General features: G+C 36.5%; 1 protein-coding gene across 2 annotated transcripts in view; it reads left to right on the forward strand.

Annotated features, from left to right (window-relative positions):
* Window positions 1-25,853, forward strand: part of THEMIS (thymocyte selection associated) — a 189,275-nt gene that overhangs the window by 158,567 nt on the left and 4,855 nt on the right. Inside the window, exons 5-6 of one of the 2 annotated variants that reach the window (XM_006058846.4) lie at window positions 18,900-19,035; window positions 21,280-23,506. In XM_006058846.4, coding sequence (XP_006058908.2) covers window positions 18,900-19,035; window positions 21,280-21,287 — 144 coding nt within the window. In that variant the 3' untranslated portion in view covers window positions 21,288-23,506. Of the gene's footprint in view, window positions 1-18,899; window positions 19,036-21,279; window positions 23,507-25,853 lie in introns of those variants that run through there. The other variant, XM_006058845.4, reaches the window with a different exon arrangement.

The raw sequence follows: 25,853 nt of genomic DNA on the forward strand, positions 1-25,853 counted from the left end.
TCAAGTCTTCCCAGAGAACCATGGATAGGCATTTATTTCCCAGGCATTTTAAAATTTTACAGAAATAGCCTAGTCAGAAGGCCAACCATGAGTTAATAATTGATTAACTAATCCACCACGCAGGTATTAAGAACCCACTGGAAATTTCAAAGGTGAACAAGCAGAGAGACTGCCAGGAGCGCACTGTGTAGTGGGGTGGACTTGAAAGAAAGCAAAGTCAGGGCCTGCTCATGTAATTGCAAAGCATAGAAGAGGAGGTATTAAATGCAGCTAAGAAATAATCCTAAAGGTCACAGAAGGTGGTCTGGAGTTTGTCCTTTGGGCTATAGCATAGCATTTAAATTTTAAATACCAGAGAAATTAAATCAAAAACTCTAATTTTATATGGTAAACCTAAAACTCTTTGCTGTTGAAATAAAATAGAAATGTCTCTGTTTTCAACTCTCATGAACAATACCAGAGCCTCCACTCATTGCCTTGTTTCCCTATGTGATTCAGTCCCCAATGCTCCATCCATAGAAAATTTTCCTTTCCTATGCATGATTGTATCCACATATGCTACATTGTTAGGCAACTGGATTATAGCCCCATTCTCTGTGAATGACTGTGAATTTAGTTCTGGATAATGAGGTGTTTTTTTTTTTTTAACTTATACTGAATTCTAACACTTGCTTTATATTATGCATATGAAAAATAGTTTGTATTCTCTAGATGTGCAGCAGACTGTTGTGTGAAGTAGGGTGACAGGCAGAGAATGAGAATCTGGGGGCAGGGTGGGACTTCCCATAGCTTTGTTCCATAGCTGAGCTTTTCTCTGGTAGATGTGAATAATGTGAGTGAAGAGAGTGAAGTTGCTCAGTCGTGTCTGACTCTTTGCGACCCCATGGACTGTAGCCCACCAGGCTCCTCCATCCATGGGATTCTCCAGGCAAGAACACTGGAGTGGGTTGCCATTTCCTTCTCCAGGGAATCTTCCCGACCCAGGGATTGAACCCAGGTCTCCTGCATTGCAGGCAGATGCTTTAACCTCTGAGCCACCAGGGAAGTTATTTTTCCTTCTACCCTTCTGGGTTCTTGGTTGAGACCCTTGTAATAAAAGACAGATTATCAAAAGGAAAGCAGAGGTTTATTAACATGTAGACCTCATGTATAAATGAGAGTAACCCTGGTAACACCTAGGGTAACTGAGTATCCCAAAGAGATAGCTTTAGAATTTAAGTTTAAATACCATCTTAATCAGGAAAGGGTAGGGGAACATAGGCCCTTTAGAGGGGAATCAATGATTTTTAGGAAATATGTTGTTGTTGTTCTATCACTAAGTCGTGTTCAACTCTTTTATGACCCCATGAACTGCAGCACACCAGGCTTCCCTATCCTTCACTATCTCCTGGAGTTTGCTCAAACTCATGTCCATTGAGTCAGTGATGCCATCCATTCATCTCATCCTCTGTCGCCTCCTTCTCCTCCTGTCCTCAGTCTTTCCCAGTATCAGGATCTTTTCCAATGAGTCAGCTCTTTGCATCAGGTGGCCAAAGTACTGGAGCTTCAACTTCAGCATCAGTCCTTCCAATGAATATTTAGGATTGATTTCCTTTAGGATTGCCTGGTTTGTTCTCCTTGTGTCCAAGGGACTCTCAAGAGTCTTCTCCATCACCACACTTTGAAAGCATCAATTCTTCAGTGCTCAGCCTTCTTTATGGTTCAACTCTCTCATCCATACATAACTACTGGAAAAACCATAGCTTTGATTAGATGGACTTTTGTTGGCAAAGTGATGTCTCTGCTTTTTAATATGTTGTCTAGGTTTGTCATAGCTTTTCTTCCAAGGAGCAAGCATTTTTTAATTTCATGGCTGCAGTCACCATCCTAGTGATTTTGTAGCTCAAGAAAATAAAGTTTGTTATTATTTCCACTGTTTCCTCTTCTATTTGCCATGAAGTGATGGGACCAGATGCCATGATTTTATTTTCTCTTTGAATGTTCAGTGTTAAGCCAGTTTTTTCACTCTCCTCTTTCATCCTCATCAAGATCTTTCATCCTTATCGAGAGGGAAGAAGAGATCCTTAGAAACAAGATAAGAGCTATGATAGTTTGTGACAAAGTCTGTCTGAATGTGGTGTTGACTTCTGGTCTTTTCTGTGATAAGAGCCAACCAATCTCAACCTGAAACCCCCAGGGAGGATATCTATGACAACTGAGTTTTGGAAGATCTATCTTTTAATCAGATAAGGGGAGTCCAGAGGCAGACTCTCCCTGCATTTGCTATTTTCCAAGTACCTACAGCTCAAAATAATCAATATACTAAAGCAACATGTATTGAGGTGGCATGCCCTAAACTCCTGTAGTCATATTTTGAAATTATATGTTCTGCTATCTGTTAGTAGGAAAGAGCCAAGAAGATAAGTACAGAGCCTGACTTCCAATTTACTCTCTCAGTCACCATCACACCCTTGACTAAGAAGATTCTTTTCTCAAGGCCCCTGTGAGAATATTCTTAATTTATTCCCCCTATATAAAATAGAGGGGTTTGTGAATTTCCCTATTGAATAAATAGTTACTAATACTGATCCCTGTCAGGGATATGAATTTGTTATAGGCAAAAATAAAAAATAATTAAATTTGAAAATGCAGTGACATTCTCTCCAACATTGCAAAGATAGATAAATTCTCAATTGCAAATGTCACTGATCATTGAGATAAGCCTTTTATTCTAGAATTAGTTTATGATCTATTCATGCACATGTAGTTGGAGAGTAAAATTCTCAAACCTAACACATTAGTCAAAATATCTTAAGGACATATGTATAAAAGAGGTAAAATTGAATGTATTTACGTAGCTCTTTGCCAAGAAAATGAAAATGTTTTAAGTAAACACTCTAGGAGCTGAGATTAGATGAGAATACTTGAGATACGGGTGGCATTTGAATTCTTCTTACTTGGCTCTGCTTGGAGAAACACAATACTCTGAAACCTTCTCTGGTGCATTTACCAGCCTGTTGGCATCCTGATCATCAAGAAAAGGTGCCAAATGTGATCCTGAGAAACTCAGTGTAAACCTAGAGTTTATGTAAATAGCCGTTGTCCCAGAGACATACATATCATTTGAAAAACTAAAAACCTCTGCCGTGGAAGTCTCTTTTCAAAGAGATATTTAATCCTGGAGCTATGGAGTTCTGGCAGATTTCCAATATTCTATCTGAGTACACGGATGTAATCTCACTGCTTTGTAAGCAATGAACAGCTAGACTTTGTAAGGTACCTGCAAAGAGTCAGGGAAGACTGCCATCTGCTGGGAATGTAAAATTACTACTGAAATACAGTCACAACCTCACTGCTGCTATTTGCTTACAACCTAACTTTTAAAGCAAAAATGAAATGATGTTTTACTTTATTGTCTTAAGAGCTAAAATTTTAAGGCTTTTTTTTCAAATTTTTATTGGAGTATAGTTGATTTACAACGTTATGTTAGCTTCAGGTATACATCAAAGTGAATCAGTTATACATAACACATATATCCACGCTTTTATTTTATTTTTTACAGTTTTTTTTTTTTAATGTGAACCATTTTTAAAGTATTTATTTAATTGGTTACAATACTGTTTCTGTTTCCTATTTTGGTTTTTTGGTCACAAGGCACGTGGGATCTTAGCTTCCTGATTAGGGATTGAATCCACTCCTCATGCATTAGAAGGCCAAGTCTTAACCACTGAACTGCCAGGGAAAGGCCCTATATACACTCTTTTAGATTTTCCCACATAGGCCATTATGCACCAAATATTTCAGTGGGTATCTCTAAAAGATACAGATTCTTAAACAATATTGTTATATTCCTGACAACATTAGAAATAATGCCTAAATATTATTATCAAGGTAGAATTCAAATTTGCCTGGCTGTCTATTAAATGTTTTTTCTAAATAAGATGTAAAGATTACAATTGAATGACTTGTTTTAAAGTCTCTTTTAATCTATAGATTTCTTTCTGTTTTTTCTCAGTTTGTTTGAGAAACTGGATTAATTCTATAGTTTTCTACAGCAAAAATTTTACCAATCATATCCCTGTGGTTTCAGGAGTGGAAATGCTTTTCTTTTGCCAGTTAAATAGAGCAATTGTGTAGAAACTAAAATTAACTGTGATATTTTAGTTGTTTACCAAACACCTTGTCTTTTTAGATTTCTTGTACTTCACATAGGATTTCTGTGTATCAGTTTTTCCCTTGGTCTACCACATGCCATATAATCTTGTTGTTGCTGTTCAGTCTGACTCTGTGACCCCATGGACTGCAGCATGCCAGGCTTCCCTACCTTCATTATCTCCCAGAGTTTGCTCAAACACATGTCCATTGAGTCAATGATGCCATCCAACTATCTCATCCTCTGCACCCTCTTCTCCTCCCGCCCTCAGTCTTTTCCAGCATCAGGCTCTATTCCAATGAATCGGCTCTTCACGTCAGGAGGCCAAAGTTTTGGAGTTTCAGCTTCAGCATCAGTCCTTCTAATATTCAGGGCTGTTTTCCTTTAGGACTGACTGGTTTGATCTCCTTGCTGTCCAAGGGACTCTCAAGAGTCTGCTCCAGCACCACAGTTCAAACCCATCAATTCTTCGGTGCTCAGCCTTCTTTATGATCTGTCTCTCATATCCATATATGACTACTGGAAAAACCATAGCTTTGTGTATACGGAACATTGTCTGCAAAGTGATGTCTCTGCTTTTCAATAAACTGTCCAGGTTTTTAATACACTGTCATAGCTTTTCTTCCAAGGAGCAAGCATCTTTAAGTTTCATGGCTGCAATGATTTTGGAGCCCAAGAAAATAAAATCTGTCACTGTTTCCACTTTTTCTCCATCCATTTGCCATGAAGTGATGGGACCAGATGTCATGATTTTAGTTTTTTGTATGTTGAGTGTTAAGCCAGCTTTTTCACTCTGCTCTTTCACTTTCACCAAGAGACTCTTTCGTTCTTCTTTGCTTTCTGCCATATAATCTAAATGAAATATATTGTAGATGTCATGCATTCTAAGATTGCTTTGCCTGTGAGTTTGCTTCCTTTGAAGATGTTCTTCTGACATGTTTTTTTATCTCCCAGAGTTTGCTCAAATACATGTCCATTGAGTCAATTGACTCTTGAAGCTTGGAAGATTCAGATTTGATTTTTTGGAAGGACTACTCCATAAAGAGTACTCCATAAAAGTATTTCTATCAGGAGGTACATAATATCTGGTTGTCTTTTGTTTTTATTTATTAAAAAATTTTTTTTTATTAGAGTATATTTGCTTTACAATGTTGTTATTAGTTTATACTGTATAGCAAAACAAATCAGCTATATGTTTAAATAGCCTCTCTTTTTTGGATTTCTTCCCATTTAGGTCACCACAGAGCATTGAGTAGAATTCCCTCTGTTGTATAGTAGGTTTTGGTTTGTTTTTATAAAGTTGGCAGCTGTTGATGATCATTGTCAACTCAAATTATAGAGCAGTGCTGGGTCACTGGGTCCTGCTTCTGATTTATGAGACTGGATACCCTGAGATGGGACTCTGCCTAGGTACATGGTGGCACCCTGGATTTCAGGGAATTGCACTGCGCTGCAGACTTGATAAACCTGATCAAGGTGTTTGAAAACTTTGTTTTCTAGTTTAAATAAAATCAGATCTCACAAAATGGACAATCTTTTTTATTACAGAAAAAAACTGTCGATTTAAGAATCCATCTGCCAATGCAGGAAACGCAAGTGCTGCAGGGTCAATCCCTAAGCTAGGAAAATCCCCTGGAATAGGGGATGGCAACCTGCTCCAGTATATTGCCTGGAAAGATCCATGGAGAGAGGAGCCTGTTGGGCTGCAGTCCATGTGGTTGCAAAGAGTCAGATGTGACTAAGCACACACATAATACAAAATAAAGATTATATTACAAAGGACACTGTTAAGAGAGTGAAAAGATAAGGTACAGAGAAGGGAAGACTATTTATAAAATAAATAAGGAATATTAAAAAAAAGACTTGTATTCAGAGTATATAAAACTTACCAGCCAATGACAAAATTACAGACAGTACAATACAGAAAATGGGCAGAACAACTGAATGGTTGTTACTCGCAAAGTACTAACAGTTGCTTCACAGTGACCAATATAACACTGAAGAGATAGTTAATCTCACTAGTCACCTGGGAAATGTAAATTAAAACCACAGTGAGGTAACACTATAGATTCATAGAGTGGTTAAATAAAAAGACAGACAGTATCAAATCTTAGCAAGAATATGAAAAAACTGAATCTCACATACTCTGTGAGACTATAGTCTGAAAAATTGTTTTGCAGGATCTACTAAAGCTAGGCATATACATCTCTTATGACCTAACAATTTTGAGCTTACAGAAATGTATGCATATGTGCACCAGAAATAAATGTATATACATGTGTACAAAAAGACATGCATTAGAATATTTATAGCAGTGTCATTTGTAATAGCTAAAACCTGGAAACAACTCAGGTCTTCTTCAGTAGTAGAGTATATTAATAAATTTTGGTATATGTGTACAATGGAATTCTTTCTGAACTTTTGGATAAGAAGAAAGAATCCAGACACAAAAGAGAATATACTCTGTTATCCAAAATATGAAAAGTTTCCAAACAAAAAATAAAACTGAACTATGCTATCAGAAGTCAAGGTAGTGGTTAGCTTTGGGGAAGAGGAATTGAAAATGTGAGTGGGTTGAGGCATGAGAGAGTTACTAAGTTGCTATTAATACTCTATTATACTTCTAGTATTTCTCCATCAGCCACATTAAAAGGAAAAAAAAAATTAACTAGTCAAACCCATCAAGATGTCAGACAAAAAGCTGAAATTATCAAAAAGGTTGAAATAAGGGTTTACAAACACTCTGACAGCAAATTTCACCATATTTTATACTTTGCTATATGACATTAAGAACTGAGAAAATGAAACCTTAGTGATTAACAATATATTTTAAAACTAAGCAATAAGAATATGAAGACATAGTTTTTCAGTGCTGTTTATAATTATGTTATTCTAAATCTAGGACTTCATTGTACTTAAAAGTCACTGTAATTAATGTTAACTTGAGTTTTTCTAATAGTAGTAAGGAAAAAAATTACATATTATTGTGTAAACTAGTTCTTCCTAAAAATGGCTAATGTAACACAAAGAAGCAATAGGGTGACAAATTAAAGCCATTTCTTTTTATGAAAATAACCTTATAAGATGTATAGAAAAAAGCTTAAGATTTTAATATGCTAGCATATGTAAAAGGCATAAAATATGGTGCCTGAAACTTAGTAAGCACAACATAAATGTTAGCTATTATTATTATTATTTATTCAAACAAATGACTCAGTGAGGGAGATTTTCTATAAAGTTGTGTGAGAGTTCAATTTTTCCTGACATGTTTGTTCATTTGTTTTGCTAGATTGTGCCTCAACAATGGAACCCATGAAATATTGTTTAATGCACTGGAGAAGCCATGATTCTCTCCCTTAATGATTTCTTTAGTAAAGCATTGCTTTATGGGTGAATGAAGTTCAGCTAGTCGATAGAGGAGCTCCCTTATCTAGAATTTTTAAAGTGATCCTACAGGAGGATTAGAGTGGTGAATCCACATATGAAATGTACTCCCAGTGTCATTATATGAAGTTACTATAGCAAAGAAATTGTAGCCAGGAGTTTACAAAGTTCTACAGGATGTTTTGGATATGGTTAATTTATAGAAACAAAAGTAAAGTATGTAGTTGGATCCTCAACTCACTACACTTTGTGAGGGGGGAATGATTATGGCATTCTTTTGTGCGATATAAAGATTTATTTATAAATTATCTGACAGCAAGTTATTTTTTTCCCAAACTGAAGATTTATTAATATTAAGATTTATTTTACAATAAGTCAAGTGTTCAAATTTGCCTACCTAATTCAGGATTCCAATTGCCTGTTGGTTGTCTATAACCTAGAGCAATACATACATACACATTTGAGCTAGCCTTTCAATAAAAAGGACAAAAGATAACTAAAGAATCACATATAAGGAACATTTTTTAAAGGGTGGTTTAAAAATATTTCTGATACTATGAGCTTTAATTCCTGAAAACAGCATACAACATATAAAACCTCTCATCTTACAAACTTTAAAAACTTAAAAACAAAATTTTTAATCATTTACAAATGCTTCCAAAGAATTTCAGTGGGTTTTGAACACAGTATTTAAAATCTTAATTAATTGACAACTCAAATCTGTTTGGGTTTTAAAAAACAGTTGTATGTTAGGAAAGATAAGGTATTACTAGCTGTACTACATTACTTTGTACTACATTATCTTTGCAAAATCAGTAGACTTTGTTGAAATATAAGCATCATGATTTAGTGAGAGCAATTAACAATGTACTTTTTCCATTTAGATCAAAGTATTTTTGTGAAGCACTACTTTTCATTGGTGACACCCACTTAAACTCAGTATATAAATCAACTTAATTATGAAGGAAACAATTGAATTGCTGTATCACAAAGTGTTAAATCGTTTTAAAAATAATGACAACTATTCCATTTTTCTCTGTATTACTAATAAATGAAATAAAATTTTGCTTAAAATATTTTTACTTCCACTTTATTAAATTTTCTACTTTCTTTTATAATCGTATGTTGTATAGTAAATATACACACATTCATATATATTAGTAGAGTACATATGTAAAATTTTGTGTATTTGTGTATGCATCCCCTGGAGAAGGAAATGGCAACCCACTCTAGTATTTTTGCCTGGAGAATCCCAGGGACAGAGGAGCCTGGCAGACTGCAGTCCCAAGGGCCACATAGAGTCAGGCATGACTTAGCAACTGGACGACAACAACAAAACACATGCATCACATTTATGTTTTATGCTTAAATTTTTTATTATTAAAAACATGCAGTCAGAATGGTTTAGAGATCACTGATTTAGAGGTTGGCAGGAAAGAGAAAAGATGATGAAAGAGATGAGTGAATGAGGATCCAAGAGAGAAGAGAGTACAGTGTTTCTGGAGACTGAGGGGAAAACATTTTTTAAAAAATGATGAGGTTGGTAACAGAGTTATGTGCAGCAGAAAGCTCAGGAACCATGAGGTCTGAGGAAAGGCCATGGGATTTATGACTGATGATTAGAAAGTTATTGGTGAAAATATTTTTAGTCAAGTGGCAGGCACAGAAACCAGATTCTATGCAGTAAATATCAGTTAATACATGAGTAGGAGAAAAGGAAAAGGAGCAATAAGAATAGTCCACTCTCGCTAAAGTTTGGCAGAAAATGAACAAAGCAGTGAAGAGGCAGAGTCAGAGAATAGTGTGGAAGTGGGCATAGTAATTGAGACAAGGGAAAGGTGGGAAAGAAAGGGTCACAGAGAAACAGGGTCAAAGAGAAAGAGGCACATACTTTAGAAAGTGGACAGGACATTTTGCAAGTCAATGTGAAAGAAGAGAGATTAACTGACTTTCTGAAAAAAGACAAGGAAAGCTGTGGAAATTGATTTCAAATAGCCATGATCTCATTGAATTAACTGATTAAATATGATTGAGGAATGCCAGGTTGCAACTTCAGCTTGATAAAGGAGGGGAAGATTTTGAAACATCATCTATGCATGCCTCACAAGGAACTGAAGTGGCGAGCCTCAGATTGCTGAGCAATACTGAGGACCCGATGTCACCAGGCAACGTGAACTTATGTCAGAGACAAATGGGAAAGTTACAAGACTTAAACAACAACAACAACAACAACAACTAACAGCAATGAGCCACCTTTCAGGAAGTGAGAGAACAAAAAGTGACTTCTAGGAATTAGCAAAACGAGTGGAATAGAAAATGAAAATCTTAACAACCACAGTGAGAAAACTGTTAACGTGGGTTCCAAGGATCCCTTGGGTGGGAAAACAAGTGAGATAAGGAGGAATCTAGAAGGAAAAAATGAACTGAAGACTGAGAGGGCAGAACAGGGCTAAGTAAGAGTGTGTGCAGAGGAGAATGCTGGAACCCAAGACCTGGATGATGGAGAAACTCTGAGGGACAGTGAGATCCAAGTTCTAACTGTACTTTGTACTTACAAGAGACTTAAAAATGAGTAGAAAATAAAGTGCTACAGAGGCATGAAATGTTAAGTCCTTTGATGTCATTTTGGTACAGGAATGGCAAAGAGCAGGACAGGAGCTAAAAAAATCATTGTGAGCAAAGTGGGAGAGGATCCTAGAGATGATGGAGGGATCATGCCAAGATTGTGTAAGAAATTTAGAGACGTTGTTGGATGGTGGTATGAGAGCATGCTTTATAAAGGGCATGGAGAATGGGGTGTATGAGCAGAAAGAGGTCAGAAAGCAGCCTTATGGGGAACGGGTGTGACAGAAGTGTGGCCAGGCTTGAGGTGAGGAGGTGGGAAGCAGCCTTTGAGGATGACATCCTGTGTTGGGCACTCTTTCACAAGAACAGGAGAGTTTTACATTTTAGCAGCACTTTAGTGGCAAGAGTGCCATTTAGCATTTCATAGAATGCAAATACCTGAAGAAATAGATGAATCATACTCATCAAAGTTGTTGATGGCTCAGTTAATAGTATAGCAATGTTTTAAATCAAGTTGCCAGCATGGATGCCTTTCAAAGACCCATGTGAAAGCCTGCATTTTAATACCCAGAAGGTTAAAATGGTTTCAAATGTAATTTTTAAGAAATGAATTTTAAATTCTTTTTCTAGATACAGAACTATTATATGGTAGACTGCAGTTCCCATCTGCCATCTGCAGCAAGCCTTGCCCTGCTGGACATTTTTCAAATGCTATTCGTATGTCCACTGATTCAAAACTAATTTCACCAAAACTAATCTAAACCAAAAATGTGTCACATAATTTATGTTGCTAGAATTTCTGTTTCTCTAATTCAAATTAAGATTAGTTTTCCTGCCCTTTGGCCACAGATTGCCCTTACAAAGTCTAAGAGTTAGGATTTTCCAATTAAAATAGGAGCCATGAAAGTTATAATAACCATGTGAATTAATGATCTTAAAACTTTCAGGAGGGCCAAATAATGAAAAAGAAGAAAATATATTTCTACACAAAGAGCTATTCCTGTGTTCATAATAGCAACACTGTAAGTAAGCCATGATCTAACAAGTCTAACATCTTTTGAGGGCAGCCAGACTTCTCATTTATTTCCTTAAGAATAACAAATGTACAGAGTGGCTGTCTCTTCTGACCTTATTTTAAAATAAAGGTATGTTGGTCAAGCATTACCTCAAGTTTCCATTTCATCTTTGGCTTAATTCATAGAAAATTAGAGTGGCAAGAAGTAGATTGAATTGAGCTTGACAGAACAGTGTGAAGAGGTTCTCTGCCCTGAGACTCTGGAGGAAAATTCTTAAATTTCTTTCAATCAAAGTGTATTATTATATTGAGTTCTTCTTATACCTATAAACTAGGATTTGATTTTTTTTTTTTTTTTGCCAAGACAGTGGTCAAATAAACATCAAATTAAGATGGTGGGATTTGTAGATGTAAAATTGTCTAGTTGCCAGTTTTCAGCAGAGGAAAGAGAGAACGATGCAATGCAATATATGAGTACTTATTAACTTCCTTTGGTACGTAATATGTTCTGGAAACAGATCTTTGAAAGTAGGCTTAAAGGTTTAAAGTAGGCTTAGTAATAACTGAAGGGTTTCTTTCCCAGAAAGCATGGTGTGATTTGTGATATATGATGCATGATAAAATCTCTAATCGTAGTTCCAAGAGGGATAGTCTCCTTTGGATCTGGCCCCATCAAGTCCAGCTGGAAGTGGAGGGCCCTGAAGGGCAGAGATGGAAGACTCTCATCTCTTATCAGGGCAGCTAGGGAAGCAGATACAGGCATCTTTATTTCCCATGGGCCAGTTGTCTCTTCTGACCCAAGGGAAAGGACAAGGCAAATAGAAAACCCCAGCTCTTTCAAATGTCTAAGCTTCTGGGCAGTCCTTGGAGCAGGCTGGGATAAGAGGGCTTGGTCCCACCTGTTAACCACAATTAGGCCCAATAGCATCTAAGTGTCAAGCCACATGTGTGCATACACCTGGGACTGTTGCTGAGGCCCCCAGTAAGCTGCCAGCTCAGAGTCTGGCCAGTGTTATTCCAGGGTGCAAAGAAGGTGTGTAATGGTAGAGGAGGGAAGAGCCCTGGCTGAGGAGGGTGAGCGATGCCAGCAAAGGCTCTCAGAAAGGCCAGAGAGGCCATAGCCTGAAGCTCTGGGAATGGAAAAGAAGGTGGGCTTCCAATGGGCTTCCAATGGGCATGCATACCACAGGCCTGGGCAACCCCCTTGCAAACAACCTAAGGCTGGAAGGGACTTAAAATGTTTCAGAGATGGTTTGTCTTTGGAATCGGACAGAGCAAGCTCAAAAGCATTCTCTTTCGATTGGTACAGAGAATGTTTTCTTTGCAGAAAAGACAGTTAATTTGTGTAAATGGATGATTGTATGAAACCTCAAATTATTGTCTGAAACAGAGGACTGTCTATATGGATGATCAACTTTAGATTACTTTTCAGTTGATATTCTTGCTTATTTAAATATTTTCCTCAGGAAAAAAACCAAACATTTGTCTCCATTTAATTAAATCTTTATAGTGCACAATGAGAAATTTATTACTTTTTCCAAACCACTTGATAACCTTCTACATTATTTATGGTGATTCAACCATAAATGAACCAAAGAGAACACACACATACCAGAACACAGACTACATAGAGGATTACATGTTCTCCTGGAGTGATCATTTGAATGTGCATAGCAAACCTATATTTCTTGTGATTAGATTTTGGTCTTTGCTTGTTTATTTTAATGTATAAGCTCGAATTATTGTTGCCTTTTTGTTTTAAGTAGAATTTAATTCCAAGCAATAAAGTTCATAAGAAATTTTTCCCTGAATATTTCACATTTGAAATTTCTTCTCAATTATCCCTTGAATTCAATACCCTGAAATCAAAAAGTACAGGCAGTGTAAAAGACAAGTTATTTATATAAGCAGAGAAGGAGGTCACTTTTTTAAGTCTGTTAAGAGAGTGATTGATTTTTTGCAAAATAAAAAGTAAAGTACATTAACTGGAATATTTCACATTATTTTAAAAGTGGATGATGTTTAGTTCCTGGGCCAAGAAGTCCCTATGTGGCTTTCCAAGGAAAAGCAAGCGTTATTTGCCCTTGGGGAGAAAAGATACAAGTGAATATAATCACAAACTGGGAATCTCAATGAATTGTTCGGAAAAGGGTAATTTTTACCCAACAACATGGCCTAAGATATGAGACAAAAGATAGATTTGAAAAAGTCTTTCAATTTTTTTTCCATGGCTATCTGGGTTAACTTTTTTGGGACAGTGTTTATCTGCTTGTTGCTTTGTGCATGAGAAAAATATCCAATATCTTGTAATTGGATCATTGCTTTCAGCAGGAACACTAAAAGCAGTATTTAAACTGCAAGCCAAGAATAACATGACAAATAATTTAATAGTCATTTTATATTAGCAGACAGGATGCTAATGACTCATTTCTAATGACAAGTTAAATGGAAGTTACACAAAATGAACAGGATCTATTTTTGAAGTATTATAGAGTGGTCACAAAGGCCCAGTGACTGCCAGTTCAGATTTATCTGCGTTCCTCTCTATTCTTTGCACACATCTTATTTTTCTCATTTTTCTCGGACTTGATCTTCAGGTTGAAAGCTTGATATCACTGCAGCAGTGCCAAACAGAGGATTTTATTTCTTCTATTATTGTTAGGCCACAATTTCATGCCTTGGGAATATGGGGCCACTGTTTACACATACTCAGTTCTCAGGTTCTCACTTTCCCTGACATCCCCATTATTTGATTTATAATTTCCATAGGTAGTGACTGTCTAATGTGAATCAGAGATATATATGAGATGTTACATGACATAGTGTTTGCAATGATTGCAACAGTAAGTTCATTTAAAAACACAGGGTTTGTGATGTGTTTTTTTGATGGATAAAAGAAGTTAAAATATGTGTGCCTTTCAACTATATAAGTTTTACTATTAAGAGTGAGTGGCTATCACTCTTAACAAGTGAACATGTGACTGTGTCTTGGCCATTGATAAGCTGGCCTCTTTTTTTTTAAAGTCATAAAAATTGTCTGTATTTTATTCATGCATTTTTTGTTTAATTTACAGTTATTCAATACTATATTTAAATGCCAAAATAAGGACTAAAAATAGTATAGACATCATCTTTATTTTCAGTGGATTTCTATTTTAATCAGAAGATAGATATTAATTAAACATGAAGCTAACTAACTGTTGTTTAATTGTATTTGTGAAAATTGCATTTCAGTAGAAGTACAAGTTTCTCAAAGACTTGGAAAAAATGTTGCTAGCTAAAGACTACATGGTGTTGAAAACTGTGTAGGAACTCCAGACTTAGTAAAATTAATGAGGAAGCATTTGTGAAGAACATTCTAGGTGAATGAAATAGAGTCACAAGACGAGAAGGTAGAGGGGTGGTATCATAGAGCTAGAAGGCTACTGGACATAGAGAAAATAGAGGGATCAGCAGATCTGAGGTCCCAGTGAAACCCAGAAATAGTCCTGGGGACAAAAGCACTCTTGGAAATGAGAACATTGGAAGGAGTAGGGAGAGACACTGGACTTGAGGATGGGAGATTAGTGGAGAAAAGAGGACATTTAGTGATTTTGAAAGTGGAAAATGTTCAGGTTATATCAGATTTCAGATGTGACTCTGGAAGTGAAAGGCAAAGGAAGAGAAATGAAAAGTTTGTTTGTAGTAAGGAGATCCAGTCAGGGTGCTGAAAGGAATATTTGTGTAGGTATGAGCATCACTTGGGATTGTGGGGCTTGAAGAGAAATAATCCAGTCTTTTTATGAAGAATGAACTGTGACTAGAGATTAGTGGACAGATAGTACCAACAATAAAGGAGATAGTGCATAGCTGGATGGCAGGAATAACAGAGCAACAGGGATTTTTTTGCAAGGAGGTAAGGACATCCATTTATTCAATCTTATACTCATTTAAGGGGATGGCATAGCAACCCACTCCAGTGTTCTTGCCTAGAGAATCCCATGGATGGGCTACAGTCCATAGGGTCTCACAGAGTCGGATACAACTGAAGTGACTTAACACACACACAAACTCATTTAAAATATTCTACATACCAAATTAACATAAGCACTGGGGGCAGAGCATCATCAACCTGAGGGTATCTAGGGTATGGAGGAAGAAGCAGCCATTGTCATTTGCAATGGAAGTGCTGTCCTTAGTGAAGAATGGAATTTTAGTCAAGGTTGGAAGGTAGAGACCATGTTCTGAAAGAAAGTTAAGTATGTGGTGAAATTTGAAAACCATAGAGCAAAGTTCTGAAGGCACAGTAGAAGAACTTGAGAGACAGGAAAGAAGGAGAGAAAGCCACAGGGCAGAGCAAGAGGTAGAGGGTGGGTGGTGGGTGGTGGGTGGGGTGGGGTGGGGAATTGGTGCTCAGTGAAGAGCAATTGGCACTGAAAAATGGAGCATTATGAGAATTTTACTGTAGCACAAAATCAATACCTGGGGATGGTTTGAAGACTCAGGGACCTGGAGGGAAGGGCTAAGTGAACAGGATCTAGAGGACGTCATGGCAGGGTTACTACCTTAAGAGATGAGTACCTCCCTTTTCATTCAGACCTGGGAACAGGAGCTTGGCTGTAGTAACTAAAGCAAAGAAGAGTTTGGAAAGCTTCACTGAGCTTCACTAGAAGAGATCAAAATGTGGGTACTGTCTCTAGCAAAGTGGGGTTCTTAATTGTTGAAATGCTGGTATATAAAATGTTCAACCTGCCCAGAGGTTTACACCAAGGAGCTCCAGGCTTTTGTAATAATTGAACCATTCTGATCAAGAATTCATTTTCTTTCCTCAGCCTTTCATGTTAAGCTTTCAGGTTTAAGAATTTTATTTAAATTCTTCATTCTTCTCTGAAGTCTGGGATATACATTAGTTACATAATTTGCATGAACTTTTCTAACATTTTCTCCTCAGTGTTTTAATGTCATCAATTGAATTTGGTATGAAAAAGCAGGAAACTGCATTCCTTTTTGAACCTAATTTACTGCTTGATACTTCTCAGTACTAAGTACCATGATTTAATACTCATCTAATAACTTGAGATAATAATATATTTTCCAAAGTATCTAATTCAAAATCAGGAAAATATATTTTTTTCAAAGCTATGAGGTACTACACACTTGAAAATAATTTTAAAAATTTGTATCAAATGATGGACTTAGCTTTTATGGGCTGTGGATGAGTCAAATATAAACAAGTACAGTGGCTTAATAAATATAAACAAGTACAGTTCTAGTTAATAAATATCAATATCCAAGCTTTGATCTTTTGAGTTGTCCCCATTGTACTATCAGAGAAGGCAATGGCACCCCACTCCAGTACTCTTGCCTGGAAAATCCCATGGATGGAGGAACCTGGTAGGCTGCAGTCCATGGGGTCGCTAAGAGTTGGACACGACTGAGCGACTTCACTTTCAGTTTTCATTTTCATGCATTGGAGAAGGAAATGGCAACCCACTCCAGTGTTCTTGCCTGGAGAATCCCAGGGACGGGGGAGCCTGGTGGGCTGTCATCTCTGGGGTCGCACAGAGTCGGACATGACTGAAGCGACTTAGCTGCAGCATAGTACCATCAGGATTCCATCTTTTGTCATTACATTGGCCAGGCTTTTTGGCAAAGGCTTTGGCCAGTGTCAGCGTCAGGAACCTCATCTGCAATGTAGGACCTGGTGGACCAGACCCAGAAGGAGGTCCAGCCCCATCCACCACTGCTGCCCCTACTGAGGGAAAGAAGTAGAAGCAAAGATAGAAGAATCTGAAGAGTCTGATGATGACAAGAGCTTTGGTCTTTTTGACTAAACCTCTTTAGTAACACATTCAATACAAAGCAGAGCTCTTAAAAAAAAAAAAAAAGAAGGAATCTGAGAATTATCAAGAAATGACTTCTGTACTCTTCTAGTGTACTCTTCTAATTCTCTGCCTAAATAGTTGGCAAAGATCTAAACATGGATCCCCGACTTCCGGGATGTAATGTCTGATGATCTGAGGTGGAGCTGATGTAATAATAATAGAAATAAAGTACACAATAAAAGTAATGCACTTGAATCATCCTGAAACCACTCCCCCTCACCCTGGTCCATGGAAAAATTGTCTCCCATGAAACCAGCCCCTGGTGACAAAAAAGTTGGGGACCACTGGTTTAAGAAATTATAGTTGAACAACTTAGAGTCTGAGACTATTTATATTTATGTTTATATTCTCCCAATGTTCCCAGTATCTGGGATACTAAATATAAATGGTTGTTGGATGTACCAGTTATCTATTGTCACGCAATGCTGTTCATTCATCAGAAAAACTTAGTGGCATCCAGATAAAAACACATTTTTCATGAGGCTCTGGAATGCAGCTGACCTAAGTTAGTTTTAGCTGATCTGGTTGGGTTTGACCAAATATTTAAGACTCTTCTAGCCATTAGTTGTCTCAACCAGGATGACTGGGGTAACCTGACTCTAATTTCTGTCCTGTTCAACCTGCAGAAGGCTAGTCTGGGCATGTTCTCATGATGTAGGGGAAGGACACCAATGAGTAAAACCAATTGTGCAAGCATTTTCAACTGTGTGTCACATGTGTCAATTTCCTGTTGGTCTAGCAAAAGTCACATGGACAAATCAAAAGTCAGAGCAAGAAGGCAGTGCAAAATCATACAGGAAGGACATGGATACAGAGAGAAGCAAGAATTGGGGCCATTGGTACAACTGCTCCATTGAGTGAATACATAGATCAATGAGTGATGGAAGAGCACTGGACTAAGGGCTGGGAGACATATCCCTGAGGCTTGGCACTGTTCATTCTGTTAATCTGGGTATATTGTTTAATTACGATGGACCCTAATTTCCTTATTGGCTCTTCCCAAACTTTAAAAGCCTTTGATTCAAGCTTTTAATGATGTTTTAATGAGTTTAATGCTGTATAGAGTCTATAAGAGGAACCTAAGGAAAGTTGTTCATTATCCTACTCTTTAGTGAACCAAAATGGCTAGTGTGGATGGCCAAAATTGATTGGCTACTTTTGACTCTATGAATCTCTGAATATTTTGTAATCATATCCAAACTGAAAAACTTCTAATCTGAATTTCAGTAAGGAGCAATGTGTTGAAAATTCAATTTCTTATTTAAATTGAAAATTCAATTTAGTGCTTGCTCCTCTCTGATGATTCTTTTGAAGCATACAGTATGTCAGGGCAGCATCAGACACTATGACATTTCTTATATGTGAGATGTGTTTTAGAGTCCATTGATGTTTTACTTTAATAATTCATTGTTATGATGAATTACCATTCTAAAATTGACTAGAGGAGCTTTTTCATACTTGGATAATGTTGATAAAAATGTGGGTTATTTTAAAGTAAATATTGTGATTAGTTTTATAATATAAAAGGTGTAGATAATACAGAAGTGAAACCTGTTCTTCATAATACAATAAATAATTATGTAACATATAATGAAAGTCTGCATTACTAAATCATTAAGAATAAAAATGAAGCAAACAATATTTTATAAGCTTCATAAGAAAGTAATGTACACAAATGGGTTTTGAAGATAATATTCTGTGTCTGAGAGGACTTGTTACTTGAATCACTTAGATTGCCTCAAAAATTCAACACCTAGATTACCAAAGTATATTGTTGAAGATATAATCTGTAACCCACTTTGACATATGGACTGTTTGATTTCAGATATATAGAAATAACTCGCCATATGATAAGTATCCTTGTCAAACACTGGGAAGCATTTATTTTGGACTGATAATTTACTTGTAAAATCAATCACTCTGGTTTGTGTCATTTCAGAGTGTCCACGTAGACAGATCCAAGAAACTGTACTCAAATCAAGCTGGTCTGGACTCAAAAGTACCAGCTGGTTGTCAAAATGATTTGGCTGATCTGGAGAAAGAGAAGAGAAAGACTGAGACAACTGCAGTAACAGGTACCGATGCAACCACCGGTTGGTTAATCCTGTGATACTGGTTTTAACTGCCTTTATGACAAAAGCAAAATATACAGATTCTTATTACCATTTTGTTTGGAATATACGACTCAGCCAAAGCAACAGCCCTGACCTGTGAATCCCACTGAAATTTAGTTTTAAGTGAAGCTTAATATTAAACACTCACATTGACAAAAGATCTGTTCATTGTTTGCTGTTATTAGATTTTTCTTCTCATTTAAGATATTCATGCCCAAGGAAGTGTTTTTATTCTAATACTGCTTGTATTATCATGACAATGATATTGCTAAATGTTTGCTAGATTTAACAAGAACGATTAATAGCTTGAGAAGAGGTCAAGATAATTGAGATGCTTTTAATTTTAGAAGGTGTCAGATGGGTAGCCTAATGCAGACTTGAATTATAATAGTTTAGTTTATAGAGACAGTGTTCTGATATTTTTCATCTCTACTAAAAGCAAAACAAGAGCAAATGGACTTGTCAAGAAGTTGATAGCATTCAATTAAGTTACCCAGACTAACTTCCATATTGTGGAAATCTGGGATAAGTTAGCAAGGGAAATGAGAATTTTCTTTCTTGGCAATATTTTTAAACACACCAAAGAAGCTCAATTTCTATTACACTTTATCTTTGAAACTTCACATTTCATTTGTAGAAAAATTGAAACTGTAATTATGCTTAAGCATATGGTTTGTTCTTTTTCCCTCCTTATTTGATTTTGTAGCCAGCACTCTTTTTTCCTCCAAGGGCATGTAAAAGTCAAAATACTAGATATAAAGTCTCTGAAGTGCTTCTGCTCAAACTCTGACTGTGCAATCTGGGTTCTTTCATGTAGTTAACTTACTGGCTTCTGACACTCCTATAAAAATATCCCATAGAGCTTTTCTTATTACCTTTTCATTGACTCTTTCTGAATGATAAAAATGAAATTCTGTAAAGGGCTTTGAAAACCATGCATATTGCAATTCCTCCAAATTTCAAATACTAACCAAGTGTGACTATAAAAGAAACAACTACTGCAGTGAAAATTGGCTGCAGTGTGCTGAGTCTCAGGCTATTATTAATTCATTGGAAACTGTTTTCCTTAAGATTATGGATCCTAAAAAGTACAAGATAACACAATTGCTGAGATCAAAGTTTTTGTTTCAATCATTGGAAAACTTATTATCTGATCTTCCCCTGTATGTGAATCTTCCTGGGATGCTATATGAGAGCTCCAGGTTTGTGCTGTGAATGAATCAGTGCAGAGTATGATACAGACCAGGGCAGGAACTGCTTTGAACCTATTGCCTGTTAGTGATGGTTTAAGAAAAAAGAGGACCTGGAATTAAAGTGATGGTCCTAGGCAAGTGAGACTTACTAACTTTACTCAAGAGAGTAAAATGAAATCTGCTTTATTACATTAATTTCAACAAGAATTTATTTAAAAACTACACAGTATGTGTCTGGGCAATATTTGCAATTGCTTTCCCATTTGAAATTACAATAAATTGTAGAGTCTATCTTCATTGTGAATTATAATTGTATGACAGTTCCATAATAAGAATACAAAAGTAAAGCAGAAATATAATTCTTCAAAATTCACTTTTGTGAAACTTCATATATTTTCTTCATTAAAAAGAGGCTCTTTAATCTATGTGTGTGTTGATAGCTCAGACATATCCAACTCTTGCTACCCCATGGACTATAGTCCACCAGGCTTCTCTGTCCATGGGATTCTCCAGGCAAGAATACTGGAGTGGATTGCCATCTCCTTCTCCAGGGGATCTTCCCAATACACGTATCAAACCCAGGTGTCCTGCATTGCAGACAGATTCTTTACCACCTAAGCCACCAGGGAAGCCCCTTTGGATCTATACTTAACATTTACTGTACTTTGAATGAGTAGCTCATCTGTGAATATTCATTAACTACCTGATAGTTCAGGATGGACAAATCATACTCCTTCTGAGTTTTCTCCTCTTTTTAAATTTTAGACACAAGTCAGTCATTTTCTAAATTCTCTTCGGGTGAGAATGGCAGTTTTAGAGTCTCTGCAGGGTATCACAGAGAAAACAAAGCAAAACCAAACAAAACCTTATTAAGACAGGGGAGCTGCTTCTCCAGTTTTGCTCCTTCTGGACACCCAGACCTTCTTCTTTCAGTTAGATGAAGTGGAACCATTTCAGATCTGTATCTAATAATTATACTGAAGGGAATTATTTATTTTGAAATTCACTACAGACGACTAGAAGATTCGCTCTAAATGGCTGAACACATTGTGTAATGAGAGTTTGCTCTGTTGCGCCTGGGAGCACAAGAAATTCTGCCAAAGGATCGGTGCTGTCAGTCCCAGCTCCTCTTCACTTAAGAAGCTGATGAAAATACCACATCAGATCTCAAGGGTGACCTTCCTCTCTGGATCCTCGATTCGCTCTGGCTGTTCGACAAGGCCCATATCTTATTTAGGGAACATCATTATTAAGTCTGCACATTGTTTTGTCCATAAATTACCAAAAGAACAGTTCTCTGAAAGTAGGATGATTACGTAGTTAACTTTTGGATTCTGAACCTAAGATTAAACGTTAAACGTTGGCTACTGCATTCACCAGCTGTGTACCACAAACAATTTGCTAACATCTCTATCTCTTTATTTGTAAAGTTGGGATAATAATAGTGCTATACTACAGGCTATTTCAATGACAACATTAGATAAAATTGGTTAAAATTAGTATGTCTGCATGCTAAGCTGCTTCAGTTGTATCCGACTATTTGCAATGCTATGGACAGTAGCTGGCCAGGCTCCTCTGTCCGTGGGATTCTCCAGGCAAGAATACTGGAGTGGATTGCCATACTCTCCTCCAGGGGATCTTCCAAACCCAGGGACTGAACTCACATCTCTTAAGTCTCTTGCATTGGCAGGCAGGTTCTTTACCACTAGCACCACCTGAGGAGCCCCAAGTTAGTATAGTACATAATACACTCCAGTTGAATTATGGCTATTATAATTAGTGTCTGCATATTTATGAGTTGACAGCTAAGGAAAATTTTGCCTCCTGACTGTATATTTTGCAAATTCCTGTCTCTGACCACTTGATATGTCTCTTATAGTCTCCGAGTTTCTGTCCATTGTATTTCCCTTTGAGAACTCTATCCTCTTGGGAATTTCACGGCCTCTTTGAATCTTATGTACATGAAAAGTGATTAGAAATCTTTTGGAGATGTGTCATGAATCCTCTGAATCTTTGAAGCAATGCGATCCTACAGAGACATGGAAGCCTTGAGCCTCCCTAAAGGACCCCTCCGCCTCCTTACTTCTGCTGCAGTAGCTCAAGAAGAGCACAGTTTCCATGGTTAATCAGTGACAGCACTATTTTTGAAGAGATGACATGTGTTAAGTGCAAGTGTTTGTTTTGAGCTACTTGTTTCACATCCAGTTTCCAGGGTAGACTTGCATATGGAAAGTTTATTGAGAAGTGCTTTGTGGAACAACACATAAGTTGAGGAATGAAAGCAGGTCTGGACAGACAGAGAAGTGAAATCATAATAGAGTCACAAGAAAGACCTCAGCTAATGGCACAGGGAACTGTGGAACTGGTGTGGCTCTTCTGAGTTGTCCTGTGTTAGGACAAGGGGGCCAGGTTTCAGGGCCCCCGCTTCAGTCCATCATTGGGTTCGGCTGCCTTTGGAAAGGGGACATGACTGTGGGCAAGTGGCTTCCTTCATCCCAGGGCAAAGTTGTTTGGTACCAGAGGATTATCATTTAGTTGTGAGAAGGATCTGATTATTGTGTAGGTCACACCTTAATTGCAGAGATTTCTTCTGGTGATCTGACTGGCTAAACAGAAAGACGGTTTTCTTTTTTCCTTTTTATATATTTGGTTTTACCCTACATAAATGTTCTCTATTGAGTAAATTTTATACTCTTCTGATCAACATTCTCTAATGAAATTTTCTTGCTTTTGAAGCTCCAACTATATTCTAATAACCCTACATCTTTATATTAAACCGAAGCCATGACTCACCCTCCATTAGTTAGACTTGTTGAGTAGTGAGAAGATCCCTGGGCCAGAAAACAAAATGCAGGTATGGTAAGGTCTAGGCCCAGCGCTGTACATTAGCTGCACAGCCTTTCACAGGGCATTCCATTTTTCTGAATTATATTTTCCTCATCAAAATATGAGATGCCCCAGGTAATTTTGATGTCCTTTCAGTTCTAAAAGCATGTGATTAGACGGTCTTTTCTGATATCATAGAGTCATGACACTATGATAAGTTAAGACTTACATCTCTAAGTTAAGACTCTCTTAGAAACAATTCACCACATCTAGAAACATACTTACAGTAAATTAAACAGATAAGAGGAAACAAGTTTCATGGAAAAGCTTTTCATTAAGGTCATGGCAGAAGGTAGAAAGAAAGAATGAATTTATAAGAAGATAAACAATTCTTTATACTGAGCTTTAATTCAATGTTAATGTTTACTCTAAACTTCAGATTTTACCTGTGGCAGATTCATTTTGATATTTGGCAAAACTAATACAATTATGTAAAGTTTAAAAATAAAATAAAATTTAAAAAATAAACTTCAGATTTTACTTATATGTTGGGAATCAAAACATAGGAACTTCTCTATAAAACTATTTGAGAATTAAATAAGGTGAGGGTTCCATTTTAAAGACCTTGACTGAATGACTGAATATATGTTATTTAGAGGTAGGCACTTTAGAAATAATAAAATATATCCTTGTTTTTCAGTTTTACTAAATGCAGACTTCAATAATTCATTGTTATTCTGGATAATATGTAATTTTAAGCACAATAATTACTTTTACTCCTAAAGACTAGAAAATCATTGTTTAAGACATCGAATAATTTCAAACTGGTAATCCAAAAATCTGGTATATCTTTTGTCCTTCTACTTAACATCAGTGCAGATTTTTCATAATATAAACAAAATAATGACACCAGTAGAATTTCTCTCACATTTTCAGGGAATACTGTTTTCAGGTTAGAAATACTGACAGCCTAAAGTAAAACATTATAAGTCTGCTCTTCCTTTTATAGCAACCTATTAATATTTCCCTCTTTTTGGAAGGTTTAAATGTTGAAGAATATCCTGGAAGGAGAACCCACAGTCATTTCTTTCTTTGAACAATTCTGAAACATCATTTCCTATTAGGCAGTTGTGTGAGTACTGACAGCCTTGCCCCTCTTCTTCCCTAGAGATTAATTTATTTCCTGCAGTGCTTGGTCTTCATGGAAAATCTGACTTGTCAGCCTTCACCAATGGGAGATCTCATCAGCAGAATGTTAATTATAAAAGCAAAACTATATACCATATTGAAAGGGAAAAACAGTTCTCCAGGCAACGCAACCTTTTTGTTTTCTTTTCTCTCCACTTCATTCTCTTCTCAGACTGTGCCTCAGTAGGAACATTATCCACTGGGGAAACATTCTGTGAGATGGTGGGGTATAGAGGAAATGTGTAGGCTTTGCCACCAGACAGACCCAAGACTGAATTCTAATTCAAAGAATGTTGAATTTCTTTGGGATTTGGTTTCTTTATCTGAAAAATAAACATAAAAATTCCTGCCTCATATGAAATTATATAAAGAGACTGGCAGAGAGTAGACACTAGAAAATTATTCATATTACCATAGTCTTCATTTAGCATCTACTGCATATTGACTGGTGTGGCATAATAGTAACCATGTCACATGTTAATCTATTAGAGATTTGAAGAAATATATCTTTCAGCTTTAGGTGTTAGGCATATGAGATGAAGACACCTTATTGAAATGGCCTGTTTGAAACTTTACTCTTCATTTCCTTTCTCTTCTCATCACCACTCACACTTTTCATAATGCTCACTAGATACTTATAAACTTTTTTTTCCAAAAATCAGTTCTTAAAAAATTAAAAGGTGTTTGCTAATAGTTTTAGACCTATCTATTCAGGTTGGAAACTGTGTTTGAGTTTACTAAAAGTTATTTCTCTAAAATTGTCAATTTCTGCTTGCTTACATCTCAGAAACAAAATTTTGGTGAATTAAGTCTTGAGACAAAGAAGATTGTCAGCAAAGGCGGTGGCAGCAAAGTAGAGATAAAGTTGAGAGATACAAAATGAAGAAACAAAATAAATTACTTTAAGTCCAGGATGATCACTCTTTTAGTAGTATGATTACAATTAACAAATCTGTTTAAGTATATTCACTTTTTTATTGTTTCCCCCACATGGTTTTATAATTTGTGTATAACACTAGAAAGAAAACCAATTAAAGCAAATGTATCATTTTTCTGTGATAAAATAAGAAAAAGATGTCACAGTGTAAACTCATAATAAGTGAGACCTGATACAGGGCTCCTACAGCAGACAGGAGCTCTGTGCACAGAGCAAAGAAAAGTGCTATTCTTTCACATGGCAAAATAATATTTTTCTTGATGACTAGTGACAGTATTTTAACTCGGGTAGAACAAGAGATTGGATCTGTATGTTGATCTTTGCCTTTGACCTTTATAGAGTCATATGCACATTATTAATTGATCCTTTTTAATGGTAAATGCATTTTTTGAAACTATAGAGTTTTCTTAAAAATAATGAGCTTTTGAGCCTCTCCCCAATTTCCTAATTTTCCTTATTAATAACTTCTAATCTTATCATTTTAAATTTCCTTTCCCTTTTTTTCCTAACCTTTTTTTCTTATAGGCAAAGGACTTTCTTTTACCTATTATTTCAATCAATTCTGTTTTTTATTTTATTCACAAGGCCCATCTTTAATTTGGCCAATAAATTAAGCAAAGCAAAAAGGAACAGAT

This window comes from Bubalus bubalis, chromosome 10 (assembly GCF_019923935.1).
Source record: "Bubalus bubalis isolate 160015118507 breed Murrah chromosome 10, NDDB_SH_1, whole genome shotgun sequence".
NCBI lineage: Eukaryota > Metazoa > Chordata > Mammalia > Artiodactyla > Bovidae > Bubalus > Bubalus bubalis.